This window comes from Cnephaeus nilssonii, assembly GCF_951640355.1.
Source record: "Cnephaeus nilssonii genome assembly, chromosome: 20".
Taxonomy (NCBI): Eukaryota; Metazoa; Chordata; class Mammalia; order Chiroptera; family Vespertilionidae; genus Cnephaeus; species Cnephaeus nilssonii.
In genome coordinates, this window is record NC_137091.1 from 38402757 (window position 1) to 38424066 (window position 21310).

Genomic DNA, 21310 nt, shown 5'->3' on the forward strand with positions numbered 1-21310 from the left:
TCTCACACCGTCCATCCGTGCCTTATGTCCCGCCCCCTGACCGCCGAATCCGCCAATCCCTGTCTTTGGGAAGTGTGGCCGGGTATCCTGAGGCCCTAGGGGTCGCGCCGGGGGCGGGTGGAGGCGGAAGTGGCGGCGCCGGGCTCCAGGAGTAGGAAGAAGCCGGGGCTGCAGCCGGAGTGGAGCGGCTGGAGCAGGCGCGGTCGCGGCGCCATATTGCGGCCCTAAGCGGCCACGACCGAGTCATGGCCGAGACCTACGGTGAGGATTCTGGGCGTAAGCTGCGGTCGGGTGTCCGGGCCCAGGAAGGATGCGGCCTGCGGGAATGGGGCGGGGCTTTAGTCAGGGGGCGGGGCCTGGTATTATGGGGCAGGGCCTAGTGGGTGCTGGGAGGGGTTTAGTGGGTCTCAGGCTGAGCTTAATCGATTTGGGCGGGGCCTGCGGGTCTGGTTATGAGTTTAATAGTTTGGGGCGGGATTTGAGGGAGGCCAGTCATGATGGATCAGGGTGGGCACTGAGGGGGAGGGTGGGCCTTAAAATGTCGGGGCGGAGCCTGCGTGGTTGGGGCAGGGCTGAATGGCAGGGGTAGAGTTTGATGGGCTAAGGGTTTCCTGAAGGGATTCTCTGGACCCTGTGACTGCTCTGGCTTGAGAGGTCTGGAATGGGGTTGGGGATGAGCTGTCTTTGAATTATGGGGTGGGATTAGTGGCAAGGGGTGGGCTTTAAGCTTGAGAATAGGGGCAGGGCCTTGGGTAGAGGGAAAGGAAGGAGGGACTTAGAATTGGAAAATCAGGATGGATGGATAGGAGGTGGGAGGACAGGGTTCACTGGTTTAGGAGTCAGAGGGAGCAGCATTCATTTAACAAATAGAGAAAAGCATAGGCAACAAGTGCAAAGACCCCGAGGCGGGAAGCAGCTTGTCATCCTCAGGCAGTAGACTGGAAGCCAGAGGCTAGAGTGGAATTAATGAGTCAGAGTGGTAGGAGGTGAAGTTATGAGGGGCAAGGGTGAGATTGTAGTCCTCGATAAAAGAGGCCTTAGCAATGTAATAGCTAAGATCTTGGACTCTGGAGCCAGTTGGCCTGGGTTTGATACCAGCTTTGCCTAGCTGGGGGGCCTTGGGCAAGAGTTAGCCTTTCTGGCCTCAGTTTCCTCATCTGGAAAATGGGGATAATTATTAGTACAACTCCCTCATAGAATTTTCCCGAGGATTAAGTGAGTTGTTGATGTAGGTAAAGAACTTCAGAACTGTGTCTGGTACATGGTAAACATTATATAAGAATTTTCTATTATTGTTGTTTCCCACTACTCTGCTTGTGTTTGTTTCTCTCCCTGTAACTGTAATGGCCTCTTGGTTTCCATATTTTCTCCTGTATGTTTCTCTTTGTCTGGATTTTCCTGACTTTGGCCCCATCTGATCAGACTTCCTCTTCAAATTCCTGGTGATTGGCAGTGCAGGAACTGGCAAATCATGTCTTCTTCATCAGTTCATTGAGAATAAATGTGAGTGTCTGGGAGTGGTCCCGGGAGCATTGAATGATGGGTATGGGCATGGTGTGAATAAGTGGGCAATGGGTGGATGGGCAGGGGCAGAACTGCCCATAGATGCAACTCCAGTGCTGGCTGCCTGGTCCTTGCTATGGTGTATGCTCTTTGCTAGTTCCTCCTTGAGCCTCAGTCTCCCCAGCAATGAGAATGGGTTGAGGGGGCCTTGGAGGACAGGGAATCCTCTGAGCCCCTACACTGCCTCTTTTTGCCCTCCCACTACTCCCAGTCAAACAGGACTCGAACCACACGATCGGAGTGGAATTCGGATCTCGGGTAGTTAACGTGGGTGGGAAGACTGTGAAACTGCAGATTTGGGACACAGCTGGCCAGGAGCGGTTTCGGTAAGTGGGCTGGGCTCCCGAGGAGAGAGAGAGTGGGGGTGGGGGTGGGGGTGGGGGAGGAGAGTGGAGAGGAAATGGGAGAGAGAGGTGTGCAGAGACACTTGGAGATACAACAACGATAGGAGCAAGGGGATACGGAGAGGGCAGGCAAGGCAGAGGGAGAGAGACAGAGACGGAGTAGCAAGTACATACAGCCAAAGCGAGGAGGAGCCTGGGGAGAGGATGACAGAGACAGGGAGAGAAAAAGAGACTGAGAAAGAAGCATAATAAAGGGTGAGAGAGCCAGGGAGAGACCAAGCCTGAAGAGAAAGATACCTGGGTGGGCATCAGAGGGTAGAGATGGAAAGAGAGTGACTAAAACAGAAAGAGAAAGGGACACTTGAAAGAGATAAACAGAGAAGGAGAGAGAGACTGAGAAGAAGAGAAAGATAAACGAGACAGAACACAGACAGGGAGAGGGGGACAGGGACAGCAGAGAGATGGAGAAACCTCTGTGTTGGGCCAGAGAGAGTAATGAATAGAGCTCAGTGCACAGTGTGTCTTCAGGAAATGCCTGGAGAAAGCAGAGAGAGTAATGAATAGAGCTCAGTGCACAGTGTGTCTTCAGGAAATGCCTGGAGAAAGCAGAGAGAGTAATGAATAGAGCTCAGTGCACAGTGTGTCTTCAGGAAATGCCTGGAGAAAGCAGAGAGAGTAATGAATAGAGCTCAGTGCACAGTGTGTCTTCAGGAAATGTGTGGAGAAAGGTGATAGACATGGAGAAACCCTGAGTCTGAGGAAGAGACAGAAGAGAAACAAGGAAATGCAGTCCATGAAGAAGAGCTGCTAAGTTAATAGTCGTGTGTTAGTTTACTGTGTGAGCCGCATAGACGCCAGGCCAGAGACAGCGGGCGAAGGAAAGACAGGTGTGCAGCACAAACTGGGTTTGCAGTAAGTGCTCAATAAATGCTGAAGAATGATTGCATGGGTTCTAGAGGACCCAGACTGGTGGCACAGGGAGATCCAGACAGTTGGCAACCCTGGGAAGGGGGCCTCCCCCAGACACAGCAGAAGAGGGATAAGCAGATGTAGTTGCATAGCATCTGGCCAGGACTAGGCAAAAGGGAGATGACAGAAAATGTTGAATGAATGAATGAATGAATGAATGAATGGTGAGCATGAGTGAGACAGAGACAGAATAGAGATTTAAACACACACACACACACCAACAGAGACAGAGAGAAAGACACAGACCAATGAAGGAATACAGAAAGACAGGGACACAGGAGAGTCAAAGACAGAGAAAGACTCAGAGGCAGACAAAGAGCTAAGTGATGTAGAGGTTGAGGGAGATAGTGACTGTGAGACAGAGAGGCATTGTAGTGAGACCAGATCATGCCAGGTTTGGGGGGAAGGGCCAGCAGTGAAGGGGGCCTCCAAACCACCAGTCTCTCTATACAGAGGGGGGCAGTCTTGGGGCAGACCCCAGCCTGTGAGGTGACTGGGTCCCCCTGGCCCCCCAGGTCTGTGACACGGAGTTATTACCGAGGGGCGGCTGGAGCCCTGCTGGTGTACGACATCACCAGGTAGGTGTATGACATGGATGGGGTAGGATCTGGGCGGCCCCTCTCCTGCACCACCTCCCTTTTTTTTTCTTCTCCACAGCCGGGAGACTTATAACTCGCTGGCTGCTTGGCTGACAGACGCCCGCACACTGGCTAGCCCCAACATCGTGGTCATCCTCTGTGGCAACAAGAAGGACCTGGACCTGGAGCGTGAGGTCACTTTCCTGGAGGCCTCCCGCTTTGCCCAGGAGAACGGTGAGAGCCAGAGGGTGAGCCATAGGGTGACAGGGACGGGGACAGTCCCCTGGGGCCATGGACCTTCTGGCTCTCTGTGGCCGTGTCCAGCAGGAGAATGTGGAGGTTTAGAGAGGTCTGAATTCAAATCTGAGTGTTGCCACGTGTGTATCATGTGACTGCTCTGGTCCTCAGTTTCCTTGTCTAGAAAGTGGGGCTCACAATGTTTCTGTCTCACATCCAGCGTGATGGTTAAGGGTCATGGTTCATGGAAAGCCTTTAGCACCACCTGGATGGAGTGGGTACTTGATAATGCTGGCTGCTAAGAAGGTTTCCACCACCATGGCGAGGGCACAGGGTATGGGTGTAAGCTAGAAACTGCAAACTCCAGTGGCCCTAGGGGACAGGCATGTTTTGTGATTAAAGGAGATAGGTCGGGGTTGACCCACGTTAGCAGGCACTGGCATCAGTGGAGTGTACAAGACTGACAGCCTGTTAAAAGGTATGCAAGCCTTAACCAGTTTGGCTCAGTGGATAAAGCGTCGGCCTGTGGTCTCAAGGGTCCCAGGTTCGATTCCGGTCAAGGGCATGTACCTTGGTTGCGGGCACCTCCCCAGTGGGAGGTGTGCAGGAGGCGGCTGGTCGATGTTTCTCTCTCATCGATGTTTCTAACTCTCTATCCCTCTCCCTTCCTCTCTGTAAAAAATTAATAAAAAAAAAATTTTTTAAAAAGAAGGTAGGCAAGTACAAACCCATTTGAAAATATTGTGTTGGCCAAATGTCTCCTGGCTTAGGGACTGTTCATGTTCTTCCAGTTTGTAACCTCCAGGGTTAGAGGAGGTTTTGCCATCAGAAAGATGCGAGTTTCAATTCCGGCTCTTAATTTACTTTGAGGCCTTGTCATATGACTGATGGGTGAACTATAGTGGACCTGGGCCTTGCTAGATGGTGCTAAGGACATGGTGATGAAGACAGCCGTGGGCCTAGCTCACAGTCCAGTGTGGGGTAGGTGGGCAGGCAGGCGCATTTCCAGACAGTGATAACCCAGAGGGATCAGGACCAGGCTGGGGGAGACACAGGGGCCCATGGGAGGCTGAGGAGGCACCTGACCCATCCTGGGAGGTCAGGGAGGACTTTGTGGGGGAGGAGATGTGTGATCTGAGCTCTGAAGGAAGAGCTAGGTGAGTACCTGGGGAGAAGGGCACTCATGGCAGGGGAATGGTGTGTACGAAGCCAGGAGTGAGGGCAAAGGTGGCATGTTTGAGGAACAATGAGAGGCAGCAGGTCAGGGTTGGAGTGGAGGATGGGGATTGACTGAGGCCCTGACCTTCTGAGCGTCTGCCCCCAGAACTAATGTTCCTGGAAACCAGTGCTCTCACAGGGGAGAACGTGGAGGAGGCTTTCCTGAAGTGTGCCCGCACCATCCTGAACAAGATCGACTCAGGTGAGGCCCAGACTGACCGGAGTGGGGGTGGGAGTGGAAGGTAGGGGCCAGAGGTTTCCAAGGGACCCATCCTGACCTCTCCCCTCGCTCCCAGGTGAGCTCGACCCCGAGAGGATGGGCTCAGGCATTCAGTACGGTGATGCTTCCCTTCGCCAGCTGCGGCAGCCGCGGAGTGCCCAGGCCGTGGCCCCTCAGCCCTGTGGCTGCTGAGACCTGCGGAGCCAGGTGGGATACTGGGGACTCAGGGACTGCAGGGGTGGTCTCCTGGCAAGGGGGAGTATGGAACAGAGACAGAGACACAGAAAAAGAAAGGTGACAAGAGAAACGGCGAAAGAAAAATGCAAAAACACTTGAGTTAAAGGGACCATCTTCCCGGCCAGGGGAAGTCTGGCCTGGATCTCTGACCCTCCCATTCATAGTTCCTCAAATATTCATTGAGCATCTACAGGTGCCAGGCCCTGTTTAAGCCACTCATGAAACACAAAATCCCTGCCTTCAGCCCAGCCAGCATGGCTCAGTGGTTGAGCATTGACCTATGAACCAGGAGGTCACGGTTCGATTCCCGGTCAGGGCACATGCCCGGGTTGGGCTAGATCCCCAGTGTGGGGTGTGCAGGAGACAGCCGATCGATGATTCTCTTTCATTCTTTCATCATTGAAGTTTCTATCTCTCTCTCCCTTCCTCTCTGAAATCAATAAAAATGTATTTTTGAAAATCGCTGCCTTCATGGAGGAGACAGACAGTGAACAAGATACATAAGTAAATTATATAGTCATTAGGGAGATAAGAGCTATGCAGGGCAAGGAGGGGTGGAGGGTGGAGGATTGGAATTTTAAACAGGAAGATAAGGCAAGGCCCTACTGAGAAGGTGACTTTTTTTTAATCCTCAACCAAGGATATTTTTTCCATTGATTTTTCTAGAGAGAGTGGAGGGGAGGGAAGAGGGGGTGGAAAGAGACAGAGAAACCTTGATGTGAGAGAGAGATATTGATTGGTTGCTTCCCTCACGCACCCCAACCTGACTGGGGAGTGAACTTGAAATCCAGATAATGTGCCCTTGACTGGGAATTAAACCCAAGACCTTTGGGCTGATGTTCTAACTACTGAGCAAACCGGCCAGGGCGAGAAGGTGACATTTGGGCAAAGACTCAAAGAAGGTAAGGGAGAAGGTTATATGGGGATCTGGGGAAAGTGTTCTAGGCAGAAAACAGCCAGTGCAAAGGCCCTGCGGCAGTGCTCTGCCTGGCATGAGTGAAGAAGACCAATGAAGCTCATGTGGCTGGAGTGGAGTGTGTGTGTGTGTGTGTGTGTGTGTGTGTACATGTGTGTGTTGAGGGGGTGGTACAGCAGGACATGAGGTCAGAAGTGGAGGGAAGCAGATCAATTAGGGCCTTGTGAGCCACAGGGAGGACTCTGGCTTATACGCTGGATGGGGTGGGAGCCATAGGAGGGCTCTGAGCAGAGGAGGGATGGGATCTGATTTGGATGTTCATAGGGTCCCTCTTACTGCACATAGTGGGGGACTGTGTGGAGGGCATGACCTGGAAGACCAGTGAGCAGGCTACTGCAAAGTGAAGGTGAGAGATGATGGTGGACAATACCATCATCTGGGGGGGAGGGGGACAGAGGAGGTGTTGAGGTGTGTGTAGGTTCTGTATCCTCCCTAGTTTCTGTCTCCAGCCTTGTGCCCTCTTGATGTAGCCATTGGGTCTTTCTAAAGCACATCCTGCCCTAACCGGTTTGGCTCAGTGGATAGAGTGTCGGCCTGCGGACTCAAGGGTCCCAGGTTCGATTCCGGTCAAGGACATGTACCTTGGTTTCGGGCACATCCCAAGTAGGGGGTGTGCAGGAGGCAGCTGATTGATGTTTCTCTCTCATCAATGTTTCTAACTCTCTCTCCCTCTCCCTTCCTCTCTGTAAAAAATCAATAAAATATATTTTTAAAAAAATAAAAAAGCACATCCTATCCTGTCCCTCTTGCTTAAAACCATTCATGGCTCCCAGGGTCCATGGGACACAGCTGAAGCTCCTCGGCCTGATGTTTGACTCTGCATCTCTTTCCTGCCTCAACTTGCATCTCTTTCCACCTCTCAGGCCACTGTAGCCACACTAAAGCTTTTGTATATTTCTGGGTCTTTGCTCATTTTGCTTCTTCTGCCAGGAGCACTGTTCTTTTCCTCCTTTCCACACTCGCTTCCTCCCTTTCCTTCAGGAAGCCTTGTTTGTTCGAAACGACTTGACAGGCTGGCAAGATCCTACAGGATTTGGTCCCATCCTGACTTCTCTAGGGGTGTGAATGTCTTCCCAGTGCTCCCCGCTGCACTTCATGCCCATCTCCCCTCCCAGCCATCGGCAATTCCAGAGTGGCTGTGGGGAAAAGGGGTTATACCGGATATGCTTTGAAGGCAGAACCAACATTATTTCCTGATGAATGCATATGGAATTTGAGAGAGAGGAGTCCTGGGTAAGTTCTTTTTTCCATCCTGGCCTTTCCATCTGCTGTGCCTCGGTTGGGTGCGCCTGTCCTCCTGCCTCCTTTCTTACACCAACTCCTACTCCTCATCTGGTCTCCGCTAACATGACTCGTCCTGCAGGAACCTTTATCCCAGACGGGGTCACTCCCTCTAGCTGGTGGTCTCAGCTTATTATTTGTACAGCATTTGTCTTCTCCATCTGAGAAGGAAAGGAGTGACAGATCACAGACTCCAGAGCCAGGCTGCCTGCATGTAAACTCCGACTCTGTCACTTCACAGCTACGTGACTCTGATTTAACCTTGTGCCCTCATTTCCTCAGTAACGGCATCTGCCTCATGTGGATGTTGAGAAGATAAATAGTTAATTCATGTAAAGTGTTTAGAACAGGGACCTACACTTAGTAAAGACTCATAAACAAGGCTGTTTATTCTTTTTCTTCCTTTTATCCCTTTAAAGACTCTGTCTATGCAGAAATGAATGAGTATACTCTTCACACACCCCTCCCCCCCAGGGCTTGGCCCAGGGTGTGTTTCAGGGTTTGCTCTCAAGGAATCAAATATAGTAAGATGATGGTTTCTCGCTTTGTTGACTGCAATCTGCTGGAGGAAATATATGTTGATCTAATACAGCCACACACATATAAAACTGAAACACATGTTTTCTTAGCACCAATATTCTTTTTTTTTTAAATTGAGGTGATATTCATTCATATAAGATAAATCTAGCCATCTTAAAGTGTGTCATTCAGTACTTGCACAAGATTGTGCAACCACCACCCCTGTCTCATTCCAAAACATTTCATTACTTTAAAAGGAAACTCCTTACCCATTAAGCAGTCACTTTTCATTCTCTCCAGCCTCTGGCACCCACTCATCTGCTTTGTATCTCCATGGACCAATCCTATGTAATGAAAGTCTAATATGCTAAGTGTCCGACCTTTCAACCAGTTGCTATGACATGCACTGACCACCAGGGGGCAGATGCTCCGACCAGTAGGTTAGTTTGCTGCTGGGGTCCAGCAGATTGGGACTGGGCAAGATGGGCTGGATACGCCCTGGAGCCCTCACGCCATCCCTCCCCAGCCTGATCGTGCACTGGTGGGGTCTTGGCCTGGCCTGCACCCTCTCACAATCCGGGACCCCTCGGGGGATGTTGGAGAGCCGGTTTTGGCCCGATCCCTGCAGGCCAGGTTGAGGGACCCCACCAGTACACCCAGGCCTCTAGTTATTACATATGATGCACTCTGATATTTTCTATGTATTCCATTTTATTCTTTTAAAAAATGTTTTTATTGATTTTAGAGAGAGAAAGGGAGAGGGATATATAGAGAGAAACATCAATGAGAGAAACACATGGATAGGCTGCCTCCTGCACCTCCCCCTACTGGGGATTGAGCCTGAAACCAGAAATCGAAATGGAGACCTCTTGGTTTATGGGTTGATGCTCAACCATTGGACCACACCGGCTGGGCTCTAGGGCTCTGTTTTATTCTTTTTCAATCAAAGATTGGTCAAGGCCCACCAAACTGATTTCCCTTCCCATTAATCCAATGTGCAGCATTGGATTAATCACCTGGAGATCTTTAAAAGCTACTGATGCCTGGGCCTCACCCCAAAGATTCTGAAGTGATTTCAGGATTCCTGGAAGCTCCCAGGCATTGATATCGGTAACAGAGCAAGAACCACTGACCGAATGTGTCTCCTCAGTTTAGAAAGCCCTCGAATAAGACCTGGAGTCTGGGTGATCCAGGAGTGTAGGAGTTACATAGAGATACAAAGGTGGGGACATGAAATTTAGACACTGAGCTACCTTTTTATAGACTCAAGGGGAGAGCTCTCTGAGGAAACAAGGAGAAACCCTCATAGAGAATGCCACAAATTACATGCAGATGAGATACAGAAAGTCAGATAATGTAGAAACTCTCGGAGAGAGAGAAAGGTATGGAGAGACAGACACTGATAGGCGGGCAGAAAGATACCCAGAAATGAGACAGACACACCAGCTGGGCAGAGCCAGGATCCTTCCAGTTCACCTCACACTTTTCTTTCAGCTCACCTGTTCTCCAGGACCAGCCCTGTCCTTCTGACTGGGGTCCAGACCTAGGCCCCGGGAGGCCAAGTCCCTCACCTGGCCCCAGAGAAGCTGCCCTGATACCTGTTCCCCTTCCCTGGCCTGGTTGGGCCTGGCTGAGGGGCAAGACTGAGCCACGGGGGAAGGGGGAATCCGTACCTGCTGCTGCTTCCTCTGTCTTGGCTACCCCCTACCCCCCTCGAACTCCTAACCATTCTCAAAGGGTTCCCAAAGCCTGTGACCAGGGCCATTTGGCCCCAGCTGCCCGGCCCTGCCATTGCGAGTACGAGTTATTTATTACCTGAAGGCTTACTTCTCCACTCCCATAAAGCATTGTTTATACTCGTGTCTTGGCCTCCATCATTTTGGGATGGCAGGGAGGGAGGGGAGGCAGAAGAGATATCTGATGGAAGAATGAGTATCATGGTGCTTGGGGCCATGTTTCTGGGTCAGACATGGTGTGGGGATACACCATGACTCCATGACTCAAGTAGGTGCCTGTTCTAGAGGGAGTCTGTCACTGTGTGCACATTTTATGATGGTGTGCACTGGAGGTCTACATATATAACACTGATGTCCCTGTGTTTGTGCCATTACTGATGGTATCTGTCGGAATACGTGCTGCTTGTGTGTGTGACACTGTTGTTTGCGATAATCCTGTGTCCTCAGTGATTGTATTCCTGAGGCTGTTTGGGACATTGAACAAAATGAATAAGAATTCAGGCCTGTGGGTGATACCTATACATGCCTGATGCCTGAAAGCCTGGGCAGTGTCTGACTTGCGTGCGTGCCTCTTAGGTCTTTGTGTGTGTGTGTGTGTGTGTGTGTGTGTGTGTGTGTGTGTGTGTAAATATTTTTTTATTCCAGAGAGGAAGGAAGAGAGAGAGAGAGAAAAACATGAATGATGAGAGAATTATTGATTAGCCACCTCCTGCATGCCCCTCACTGGGGATGGAGCCCACAACCAGGACATGTGCCCTGACCAGGAATTGAATGATGACTTCCTGGTTCATAGGTCTATGCTCAGCCACTGAGCCATGCCGGGCGGTCTTTGTGTGTTTTGATGTGAATTTGACTCCTTTGATACACCTGTATGTGACCATGAACCCTTTCTGTGTGTATGTGGGGCTTTGTGCAACCTGGACTCACGTGCATTCTGAATCCAGTCCAGTATGTTACCTTGTGTTCAGGTGAACCTAGGACACCTCATGCTCTGCCAGAGACAGATAAGTCCCTTCCGTACACTCCCAACTGCTTAGCCACCCTCAAGTCTGCTTTAACCCACACGGGGAAGGCCTGCGGCTCTGTTCCACCTAGGGGAGGAAGAGGGGGTGGGGCATTTAAATGGACCTCCCTTCCGTCTGAGTGTGTGACAGCGCCTAAAATGTTCTTAAAAGACGAGGCTGTCATGCAAATATCTTCTCTGCATGGCTTTCTTAGGTTACTTTATTCTGACTCGCACACTTGTCGCGAGGGGACAGGACGGAGTGGGTCATGATATGTCTGCACATCCCTTCTAGTCCGAGCTCCCTCCTCTCAAGGACATTCCGCACGCACCGTTTTCCTCCCTTATATAAAGGCCTTACGTAAATTATTGCTGGCGTATTCATTTACATATATTTCCCAACTACCTGCGCCGACATTTCTCAATGTCTCATCCGTATTCTTGAGCTGTGAGAAGGTGGAGCTGTAAATGACGTCGATGATTTGCGTGGCACCTCCCGACCCCGCTACTCGTTCCGCAGCGTTCTCGGCTCTGAGAAGAGGGGCTTGTCCATGTAAATAGCTTTATTTGCATACCCCTCCCGCGTCATTTGCATAATGTTTGCAGAAACTTCCCCGATTCAGCCCGTTCTAATCCCGTGTCTCCTCTCGCGCTAAGGGGGCGGGGCGTAGAATTCAAATGAGCCTCGTGTCGGTCGGCCCCCCCTCCCCTTTTAGAGTGCGGCTGTTCTGAACGCCCAGGCCCCGCCTCGCGCGACTCGCGCCTGCGCACCGTCTCCTCGGCCCGGGCGCGGTCACGTACCCACCCGGAGAGGCGGGGGCGGAGCGTCGGGGGCGGGGGGGGCGGGGCATGGCGAGCTGTGCGGCGCAGGGCGGCTGGAACAAACGGCGGCGCCGGGGTCGGAGGAAAAAGCTCGGTGAGGAGAGCTCGGGGAGAGCGGGGAGCGGGGCGGAGCGGGCGCTGGAGTCGGGGCGCCGGCGCGAGCCGGGCAGGGCGCGGGGGCGTGCTCCGGCCCGTGGTGGCGGAGCTCGGCGACCCTGGGGAGGGAGGGATGGGGGTGGGGCGCGGGGGAGGGATCGCGCGACGGGCACGTTGAGTGCCTGCCGTGGCGGTGGTGGAGGTGGCAGCGGGGAGCGCGAGCCTGGCGGAGGGGGCGGGGGGTGGGCAGGGGTCCGAGCGGCCCTCGGGCCCCACCTCCGTCGCCAGCTGCGCCCCGACGGGGCCTCGGTGCTCGCGCCGGCGGGAGTTGGTTGGTAGGGGGCGCTCGTTTTTCCCTAGTCCGGGCCCCGGGTGCGTGAACCCTTATCCGCCCTTCTCTGTCGCTGTGGAACCCTTCTCCTGCGACTCCCTTCCGTCCGTCAGTCTGTCTCGGGACCTCCCTTCCGTCTGGATGTGTGTCAGCCCCCAACAGGCTTCCTCTCGTTGGGGTAAGGTCGACCCCTCCACCCCGGTCTGTCCGGCCCTCTCAGGCCCTCCCTCCCAGCTTTTCTCCGGCTTTTCTGTCTCTGCCCTCCCCCTCGCCCCCACCCCTCCTGTTCTTTTTGTCTCTGGACTCCCCAATTTCCTCTCTCTGTGGACCCCCACATGCCCTCTGTGTCTGTCTGGAACGCCCCGGCAGATCACCCCTATTGGTCTCTATTCCCCACTCTCCCGGTCCTTTCTACTTCAGGCCCCTCCCTCTTCTCTGTCTGTCTGTCTGTCTCAGTCTGAGGTCCTCTCCCCGTGCCCCTCCGCAGTCCTCTGTCTTGGGTCATCCACCCAGCTTTACGCCTCCACCTGCCCTCACTGACTCTTATCTGTCAGTGACCCCCCCCCTCGCCCCCCAAATTCCCAGGGTCTTCTCCCCCTAGTTGGCTCAGTGTTTTTGGTCTCAACAGTCAAGTTTCTCTGCCTTTCTACTGCTCCTCCATCCTTCACCCTTTCCCCAGCCGCTGCCTCTAGCTCCTCAAACATCTCTCTCTCTCTTTTTTTTTATCTCTCTTTCTCCAGTAACCCTGACAGGTCCCTTCCCAAGCCCCTAGGGACAGCAGAGGACTTGGGGACCAGCGAGCACCCCCAGGGCACAAGAAGAGCCGCTGCCACCTGCCCTGCCTCACCCTGCCCCACGCCAGGCCCGGCCGGCCCTGCCGCCCCGGCCCCCAGCTGCATCGAGTGGAGGAGGAGGAGGCAGCGGAGGAGGGTGGCATCATGGGCCCAGGCCGTGCCCTCCATGCCAGGGGGATGAAGACGCTGCTACCATGGACAGCCCGTGCCAGCCCCAGCCCCTGAGTCAGGCTCTCCCTCAGTTGCCGGGTTCTGTGTCAGAGCCCTTGGAGCCTGGCCGGTCCAGGATGGGGGTGGAGAGCTACCTGCCATGTCCCCTGCTACCCTCCTACCACCGTCCGGGAGCATCTCCTGAGGCCTCAGCAGGGAGTGGGATCCCCAGAGCCACAGCCACTTCCACCTCAGCCAGCCCCCTGCTGGAGGGCTTTGGTGGGCAGGGTGGTGGCGAGCTGCAGCCACTGCAGAGTGAGGGTGCTGCGGCACTGGTCACCAAGGGGTGCCAGCGACTGGCAGCCCAGGGCGCCCGGCCTGAGGCCCCCAAGCGGAAATGGGCAGAGGATGGTGGGGATGCCCCCGCACCCAGCAAGCGGCCCTGGGCCAGGCAGGAGAACCAGGAGGCGGAGGGGGAGGGTGGCCTGGGCTGCAGCAATGGCAACAGCCATGGCCGTGGTGAGGCCAGTGCCCGCTTGAGGGCGGAGGAGCTTCCTGCTGCACCTGAGCGCCTGGCCCTGGACTATATCGTGCCCTGCATGCGGTACTATGGCATCTGTGTCAAGGACAGCTTCCTGGGGGCGGCCCTGGGTGGCCGAGTGTTGGCTGAGGTAGAGGCCCTGAAGCGGGGCGGGCGCCTGCGTGATGGGCAGCTAGTGAGCCAGCGGGCTATCCCGCCACGCAGCATCCGTGGGGACCAGATCGCCTGGGTGGAAGGCCACGAGCCAGGCTGCCGAAGCATCGGGGCCCTCATGGCCCATGTGGACACTGTGATCCGGCACTGCACTGGGCGGCTGGGCAACTACGTCATCAATGGGCGCACCAAGGTAAGGCTGCCCAGCACACGTGCATTGGATGCCTCGTCCTCAGTGCCAGTGGGTTTGGACACACGTCTGGGGCCACAGAAGGGTTTAGGCAGCCTCAGTGGAGGGGTGTTGGAATGTGCTCTGGGCTTTCGCTCCCTGTGGGGACTCGGGAGGTCTGTGTGCTTTCTTCCCGTGGGCCACAGCGTGTGCACCTGTGAACCTGGGTTTGCCTGTAGCCGCAGTGCTTTGTGATCTTACCAGGGATTCTCTTGAAGAACCTGAGAGCTGCTAACATTCATAGCCCCACACATGTGCATGGGCCATGGTGGGGTTCCCAGGCTCCTGATGTCTGTCCATGGGCCCCATAGAACAGTCCATATAGATAGATGTTCCTGCCTTCGTCTGTCTGTCCACACCTGTCCCTGTCTGCTTCCTTTTCTGGTCCCCCATCCTTTCACCGATCACTGTCTGCTGGCTTGTCTGTCTGATCCATTCTGTCCACTCAGTCTCCCAGCCAGGAGAACCGGGAGGTGGAGGGTGGAGGGTGGCAGTAGGTAGGAGGTCAGTGCCAGGCTCAGGGAGGAGGTGCTGCCTGCTGCTCCTGGTGCTGGGCTGCATGGTGCTCTGTGTGCCGGAGTGTGGGATCTGCATCAAGGAGAGCTTCCTGGAGGTGGCACTGGGTAGCGATGTGCTGACTTGGGTGGAGGTCCTGCCCGTCATTCCCGTTTCACCCCATCCTAGCCCCTGTGCTCCATCCTGTCTGCCCATCACTGTATCCCGTCTGGCTCTGATCTGTTCCTTGACTACCTGCCTTTGTGTCTCTTCCTGGTCCCCTTTTCTTTAGAGTAGCAGTTATTAACACTTATTAGGGCCCTGAGCCTTTTTGAGGATCTGCCATTTTACATAATTTTCTTAAGAACAATGCTGATTTGGTTGGAGTTCATGGGCAGTTGTCAGGGCCTCCTGGGCCTCCAGCTGCCCATTCTGGAATCTGGGCCAGGAGCTCTGCACTGGACAATGGTCCATAGGGCCTTTCAGGCCTGCTGACACGATGGTTGTCTTCACGGAGGGTGTGAGGGCCCTGGCCTTGAGCCCAAGGCTTGGTGTCGTTTGGAAAAGGCTCAGTAGGGAGTGCCCACTGCACAGTACCAGGGATGCCTGGCTGATGGCACAGGCCGGCTGGCTGTATTCTGCCCTTTGGGCATGAGGCTGTGCTCCTGGTGTCCCCTCCCTCCTTTCTTAGATCCCATCTCCCATTCTGCCTCTGCAGCTTCCCTCTCAGGCTACAGCTCCTCCGGAACCAGGGCTCCCCTGGGGCCAAGGCCAGTATCCTCTCCACCCCAGCTGGAACTTGTCCTACTTCCCTCTCCCTCCGGTTACTTGATAGCTGGAGAGCCAGAGGCGGCCCCTCCCTGGGCTTGCAGGAGAGATTAGCGGGAGTTTCCCTGACCACAGGGTGCTCGCAGCCTCAGGGCAGGTTCCCCATCCTTGCAGGTTGGGGGTTAGACCACAGGAGCTGAATGGCCCTGGGCAGGGCCCTGCTCGGAGCCTTTGCTCATCCACAGGATAGGAAAACCAGGTCAAGCCTCCAGCTAGTCTGTGATGTTTTAGGGGGGAGTGGGGGGTAGAAAGGACAGATCTCTTCCCGTTTGGTGCCTTGGATGTGGTTGTAGACGGCCCTGGCTAGAATTGGGGGATGGGAGACTCCCAGGAGGTAAACCAGGGAAGTATTATCCTGGGAGGTAAGCCAGGCTGGACTGAGAAGGGAGCGGAGGAGAGTTCCTCTCAGACCCTCCCCTGCCCCGGAGACAACCACTCCAGGCTTCCAGCTTTCAAAGGGCAACACCTGGGCTCCCTCCCCAGGCCCTGCAGTCAGACGGTGTAGGGTGCTGGGATGGGTGGCCACAGTGGTGATGGGGGCACTCATTGCTCTGGATCATTCTAAGTGGAGCGCCTGTGTTCTGTCTTCCCTCCTCTTCCTCTCTGGTCCCTCTGCTCAGTTGGCCTGTAGGTGGGAGAGAGTTGACTCCCACTGGCATCAGGGACTACCTGGCTGCTTTGGTTTGCCCCTTTAAGAGCAGCTCGGGGGTGGGGCCTGCTGTCATTGGCTCAGTCTCCAGCTTCTGATTTGAGTGTGTGAGTGTGTGGTGGGGCTCTGGCACATTGTTACCAATAGTCTTTAACTCTTCAGTTTCCTGGCTCTGATCCCAGCTTCCCTTCCCTGAGGTGGAAGGGTGAGGAACACATTTCCACATTTCCGTGTCACTTTGCTTGCTGTCCCTTTCCCTTGTGGGGGAGGAAGTAGATGCTCCTCTGGGGCCAGAGTAGGCTTCCATCCTCCACTCCCTATGGTGTGTGTATATGTGGGGAGGAGGGCGGGGCCTTAAAGGGCCTGTTTCTGTGCCCAGCCTTCGGTACAAGTCCTACTCCATGCCAGACTCCAGGGGTGTCCCTGCTCCATGGTGGGAGGTCCTGTGTGAGGTGCACAGGGCAGGAGGCATGAAGGCTCTGAGGCCCCGAGGAGTGCTCTCAGGCAGCAGCATCCTCCTGGGCACCGGGGAGACAGGCTGGCCCTGGGGCTTCCACGGGGCTGCCTGTTGGGCCAGTACTAGGTAAACAAGTACCTGTGTGTTCACCTCGGAGGGATGGAGTGGAAAATCAGCCCAGGTGCCTTTAGCTAGAGAACTCCAGGCCGGCCCAGAGGCCTTGGGGGCGAGGTTGGCCTGGTCAGAGAACAGGCAGGAGGCCGGAGAGGTTGGAGCAGGGTGAGCTGAGGTTGGTGTCCTTGGAGGCTGTGGTCAGGAATTTGTATTTTTTTAAAAAGATATCTTTATTAATTTCAGAGAAGAAGGGAGAGGGAGAGAGAAATAGAAACAGTGACTCAACTGATTGCCGGCCACCTGGGCCACAGCTAGTTCTCTCCTCCTGGTGAGGTGCTTGCTCAGAGCGCTGACCCCTGTGTGTGGAGTGAACAGTGCAGAGAAGGTACTCCTGAACCTGGGGCCTGCTCACTGCTGTGCCCTGGTGCCGCCCGAAAGAAGAGTGCTCTCCACTGCTGGGTGGCCTACCCTACCTGGTGGCAGCTCTTCCGGCCTCTTTCCTCGGGCAGGTGCTGTGGTGGATCAGGGGCACATGTTTGATGCAGAGTGGTTTACAGTCAGGCTGGGTGAGCCCTGGGAATGATGTGTTGGGAGGAGGCCTCGGCAAGCTGTTTTAGCATCAGACACTGATCCTTCGTTGTTGTTGTTAATCCTCACCTGGTATTTAGAGAGAGTGGAAGTGAGGGGGAGAGACACACAGAGAGAAACAGATACATCGATTGGTTGCCTCCTACACACACCCTAACCCGCGGCCAGGGATTGAGTCTGCAACCAAGGTACATGCCCCTGACTGGAATCCAACCTGGGACCCATCAGTCCACAGGCCGACATTCTAACCACTGATCCTTTTTACAAAAATATATATTTTTATTGATTTCAGAGAGGAAGGGAGAGACAGAAACATCAATGATGAGAATCATTGATCGGCTGCCTCCTGCATGCCCCCCACTGGGGATTGAGCCTGCAACCTGTGCATGTGCCCTTGACTGGAATCGAACCTGGGACCCTTCAGTCCGCAGGCCGATGCTCTATCCACTGAGCCAAACCGGCCAGGGCACCACTGATCCTTTTGATCAGGAATGTTTATCTCAGGGCTGTCTTCCCCTCTGTGGCCTATAGGTTCAGCTGAGTGTTAGTGAGAGTAGCAGTCAGCAATCTGACCTGGCCTCTGAGTCGAGATGTCAAGACAGATGGTCCCCAGCTGGGGAGGAGCTGGAGGTTCTTCGTGTCAGTGCTTCCTTATTTGCCTCATCCAGCCTTTTAGTGGCTTTGGGCAGAGGGTAGGACTGGGACTTTTTTAAAAAATGTGATTTCAGCCCTGATCGGTTTGGCTCAGTGGATAGAGCATCGGCCTGTGGACTGAAGGGTCCCAGGTTCGATTCTGGTCAAGGGCATGTACCTTGGTTGCTGGCACATCCCCAGTGGGGAATGTGTAGGGGGCAGCTGAATCAATGTTTCTCTCTCATTGATGTTTCTGACTATCTCTCTCCCTCTCCATTCCTCTCTGTAAAAAAATCAATAAAAATATACTTAAAAAAAAAAAGTGATTTCAGCCTGTGCTTTGGCTTTCTATCATGTGGCAGGCACCATGCTGGGTGCCTTCTCATACCTTGTTCCGTTCCCACAACAACCTGTGAAGTAGCTGTCAGTTCCATGTCATGGATGAGGAACCTGAGACCCCTCTCCCTTCCCCCTTCCCCTCACATCCCAGCTCGTGTGGCAGCTCTAAAATGAACCTGTGTGTTAGATCTGTAGGGACGCCTGGGCCCTTTACTCACACCACATCCACCTTTTCCCTCAGCTCCTTGATGAGAAAAACAGGCCCTAAGTGGCTGGGCTCAGGCCTCCGCATGGTCAGGGCTGGCCAGGGCAGGGGCAGCCGTCAGGGAGAGGAGGTGAGAACCTTGTGGCTAGACCTGTACACACAAAACCTGTACAAGACCTTGAATTAGTCCTATTAGATCTGTGTGGTCAGGAACCTCCAGAGTTAGATTCTCAGAGGGGTTAATGCCATTGCTGTAAACAGAGCAGGTATTATTAGCCCCATTATATAGATGAGGCAGTTGAGGCCTGCAAAGGTGATAGGACTATCTAGGGTTACCCAGCAAGTTATCCTTGGAGTTGGGATTAGATCTCAGGTTCTAGCCACACTCTAGGTTTTGACACCTGCTTAAATACGTAGGAGACATAATTTACTTAGCAGGCATTCTTTGTGGTCAGGCGCAGTGGTTCTTAGCATTGCTGTGCACTAGAATTACCTGGGGAACCTTTAAAACTTCCAGGCTCCGCGTACATGAGAACTTTGAAGGTAGGCCTGCATCAGTGTCCCTGGTGTGGGCTATGAGGCCACATCACTGCACGCCAGGAAACGCTGACACTGGTTTTATTCTGCTGAGATGTCTGAGGTGGGGTCTGGTTATCTAAAAATGAAACCCTCAGTTCCTCGTTAAGCCCCTTCTGGGTGCCAGCCCTAGGCGGGGTGGTGGTGGTGGTGGTGGTGGTATGGTGTGGTGGTGTGTGTGTGATTGGCTAATTGAGGCCCTGGGACTGTGGTTTCTGGTGGATGGGGGCTTGGCTAAAAAAGGTGAAAGTTTGGACACCTGAATCAGAGATGAGCAGGGAGAGTTGAGAAAGAGGAGGTAATGGCTGCTTCCCCAAATGTCTCTGCTTAGCCCCAGTAAACTACTTCAATCTGTCTCTGCCAGGCCATGGTGGCGTGTTATCCAGGCAATGGGCTGGGGTACGTGAGGCACGTTGACAATCCCCACGGTGATGGGCGCTGCATCACATGTATCTATTACCTGAATCAGAACTGGGACATCAAGGTAGGGTGTGGGGGTGGGGATGGGGGTGGTATGGTGTGCATCCACTTGGGTTTCCACTTGCAGCTCAGCTTCTAACCTTCTCCGGTTCCTCTTCTCTACCCACATGGGGGTGGGGCAGTCTGGCCCCTGGCTCCTCCTGGAGAATGGCACCTCCTTTCCAGCTGTGTGGTAGCAAAGGCCCCTCCTTCCAGGAATGGTGCAGTCGGCCCAGGCCCTGGCATAATGAATCCTCCCCTCTATTTCCTGTCTTCTTTAGTAGCTTCCTGCCCATCTCCATGGTGATGCAGACTCTAGGTTGGCATTCATGTTTAAGAGGCTGAATGGTGGGAGGGAGTGCTGTGTGCAGCTGCTGTGTCCCTGGTGGGCACCTGGGACAGTAAGTGCCAGCCTCCTGCCTCAACCTCTGGTCTGCCCTCAGGTGCATGGCGGCCTGCTGCAGATCTTCCCTGAGGGCCGGCCTGTGGTAGCCAACATTGAGCCACTCTTTGACCGGCTGCTCATTTTCTGGTCTGACCGGCGGAACCCCCATGAGGTGAAACCAGCCTATGCCACCAGGTATGACCCATACTTGTGGGATATGCTCAGGAATGCCCCCGAATGACTAGGACATGGTGAAGTACTGAGAGGGACCGAGGTGGGAACAGAACCAGGCTCAGGGTAGGCTCTAGTGTCACTGGATATGGTGGCTGGAACTGAAGAAAAGTGATCTCTAACTGCCTTCCGGCACTGCTCTGGTCCTCAGGTACGCCATCACTGTCTGGTATTTTGATGCCAAGGAGCGAGCTGCAGCCAAAGACAAGTATCAGCTAGGTACCTGCTTCCCAAATGGTGTCGCCTCCCTCAAGTCCTTCCTATTCCACAACTTCACCAGGGCTCCAGCTATCTCATCCACTTCCGTTTTTTACTAAGTTCCGCTGCCTTTTTCCTTACCTCTGCCCACCTTTCCAAGTCAGCCACTCCCCTGCATGAGCCCCATCTCTTCTGGTCCTCTCCTCCCCATCCCAGCTTTTTCATAGCCTCTTAGTCCCGTCCCTGTTGACTCATTATCTCCTGTCCCCCTCCCTCCCACCAGCATCGGGACAGAAAGGTGTTCAAGTACCTGTATCTCAGCCGACTACGCCCACCTAGTGGCCAGCCCCAGAGCTGCATGGACAGACGACTTGCCTTGATTCAGGAGAGCCCTGGGCTGGTGCTGCCTGGCCAGCGGCCTACCGGTCTTGGTGCCTGCTCCTACCCGCCACCGCCACCGCTGCTGCTTCCGACTTTGCCTGTGTCCTGCCTGGTGTGGAGAGTTCCCTTCGTTGCTGAGGACCAAGCAGGGGAGAGACCTGTGCTGCCCTGTGATGGGAGCGGGGGCTGTGACCCGGGCAGGGGCCAGTGCGGGGGGGCTACCATTACTGGAGCTGGGGCCTGTGTCTTGCCCTGTCTAGTCGTGCCCCTCTCGGATGGGGAGAGCTGGAAGGGGGCATTGTTACCTCCCACCAGGGTGCAGGATTTGGGATTGAGGTGAGTCATGGCCTCTTGCTGGCAAAGGTTTGTGGGGGGAGTATCTGCAAGCCCCCTCACTCCTCCAGCTTAGAATGTGAAATGACTCCCAACCCTCTTGGCCATGGCACCCTTTGGACTAGGCTGCCGCTGCTTGGGCAGGTAAAGGGTGCTGGGAGGAGTATGGGTGTGAAAGTCCTGTCAGCCAAGAAATAAAAGTTTATCTCAGAGCTGCACATATCTGACTCCCCCTCTTCCTCTTGGCAATGACACGCCTCCACCTGCAATTCAGGGCCTTTGTTAAACAAAGGGGGTAAGAAGGTCTGAGCGTCAGCAGAGAGTGGCTGAGTTGGACCTGGGGCGGGGGGCATTACCCAGGCCTGGTGCACTGCAGGGTGAGGTCTTTGTTGGTGGGGCTCCCCACAAGGAGCAGACAGAACCGCTGCAGAATGGTGGTGAA

General features: G+C 54.4%; 2 protein-coding genes across 5 annotated transcripts; both read left to right on the forward strand.

The window, feature by feature from the left end:
• The first annotated feature begins 71 nt into the window (after positions 1–71).
• On the forward strand, positions 72–9998 carry RAB4B (RAB4B, member RAS oncogene family). Its single transcript, XM_079800083.1, has 8 exons — positions 72–261; positions 1423–1503; positions 1775–1889; positions 3392–3454; positions 3534–3688; positions 5016–5111; positions 5206–5336; positions 9637–9998. Exons 1-7 carry the CDS (start codon positions 246–248, stop codon positions 5319–5321), a joined length of 642 nt encoding a protein of 213 aa, XP_079656209.1. The 5' UTR covers positions 72–245; the 3' UTR covers positions 5322–5336; positions 9637–9998.
• Positions 9999–11711: 1713 nt separating this feature from the next.
• EGLN2 (egl-9 family hypoxia inducible factor 2) lies at positions 11712–21086 on the forward strand. Of its 4 annotated transcripts, none has more exons than XM_079800287.1 (7): positions 11716–11797; positions 12244–12308; positions 12871–13961; positions 19246–19365; positions 19784–19920; positions 20108–20175; positions 20438–21086. In XM_079800287.1, exons 3-7 carry the CDS (start codon positions 13119–13121, stop codon positions 20491–20493), a joined length of 1224 nt encoding a protein of 407 aa, XP_079656413.1. In that variant the 5' UTR covers positions 11716–11797; positions 12244–12308; positions 12871–13118; the 3' UTR covers positions 20494–21086. The 4 variants fall into 4 exon arrangements, with proteins under 4 accessions (XP_079656411.1, XP_079656414.1, XP_079656413.1 ...); XM_079800286.1 differs by having other exon boundaries at positions 11718–11797; positions 12160–12308; XM_079800285.1 differs by lacking the exon at positions 12244–12308 and having other exon boundaries at positions 11712–11797.
• Positions 21087–21310: the final 224 nt, after the last annotated feature.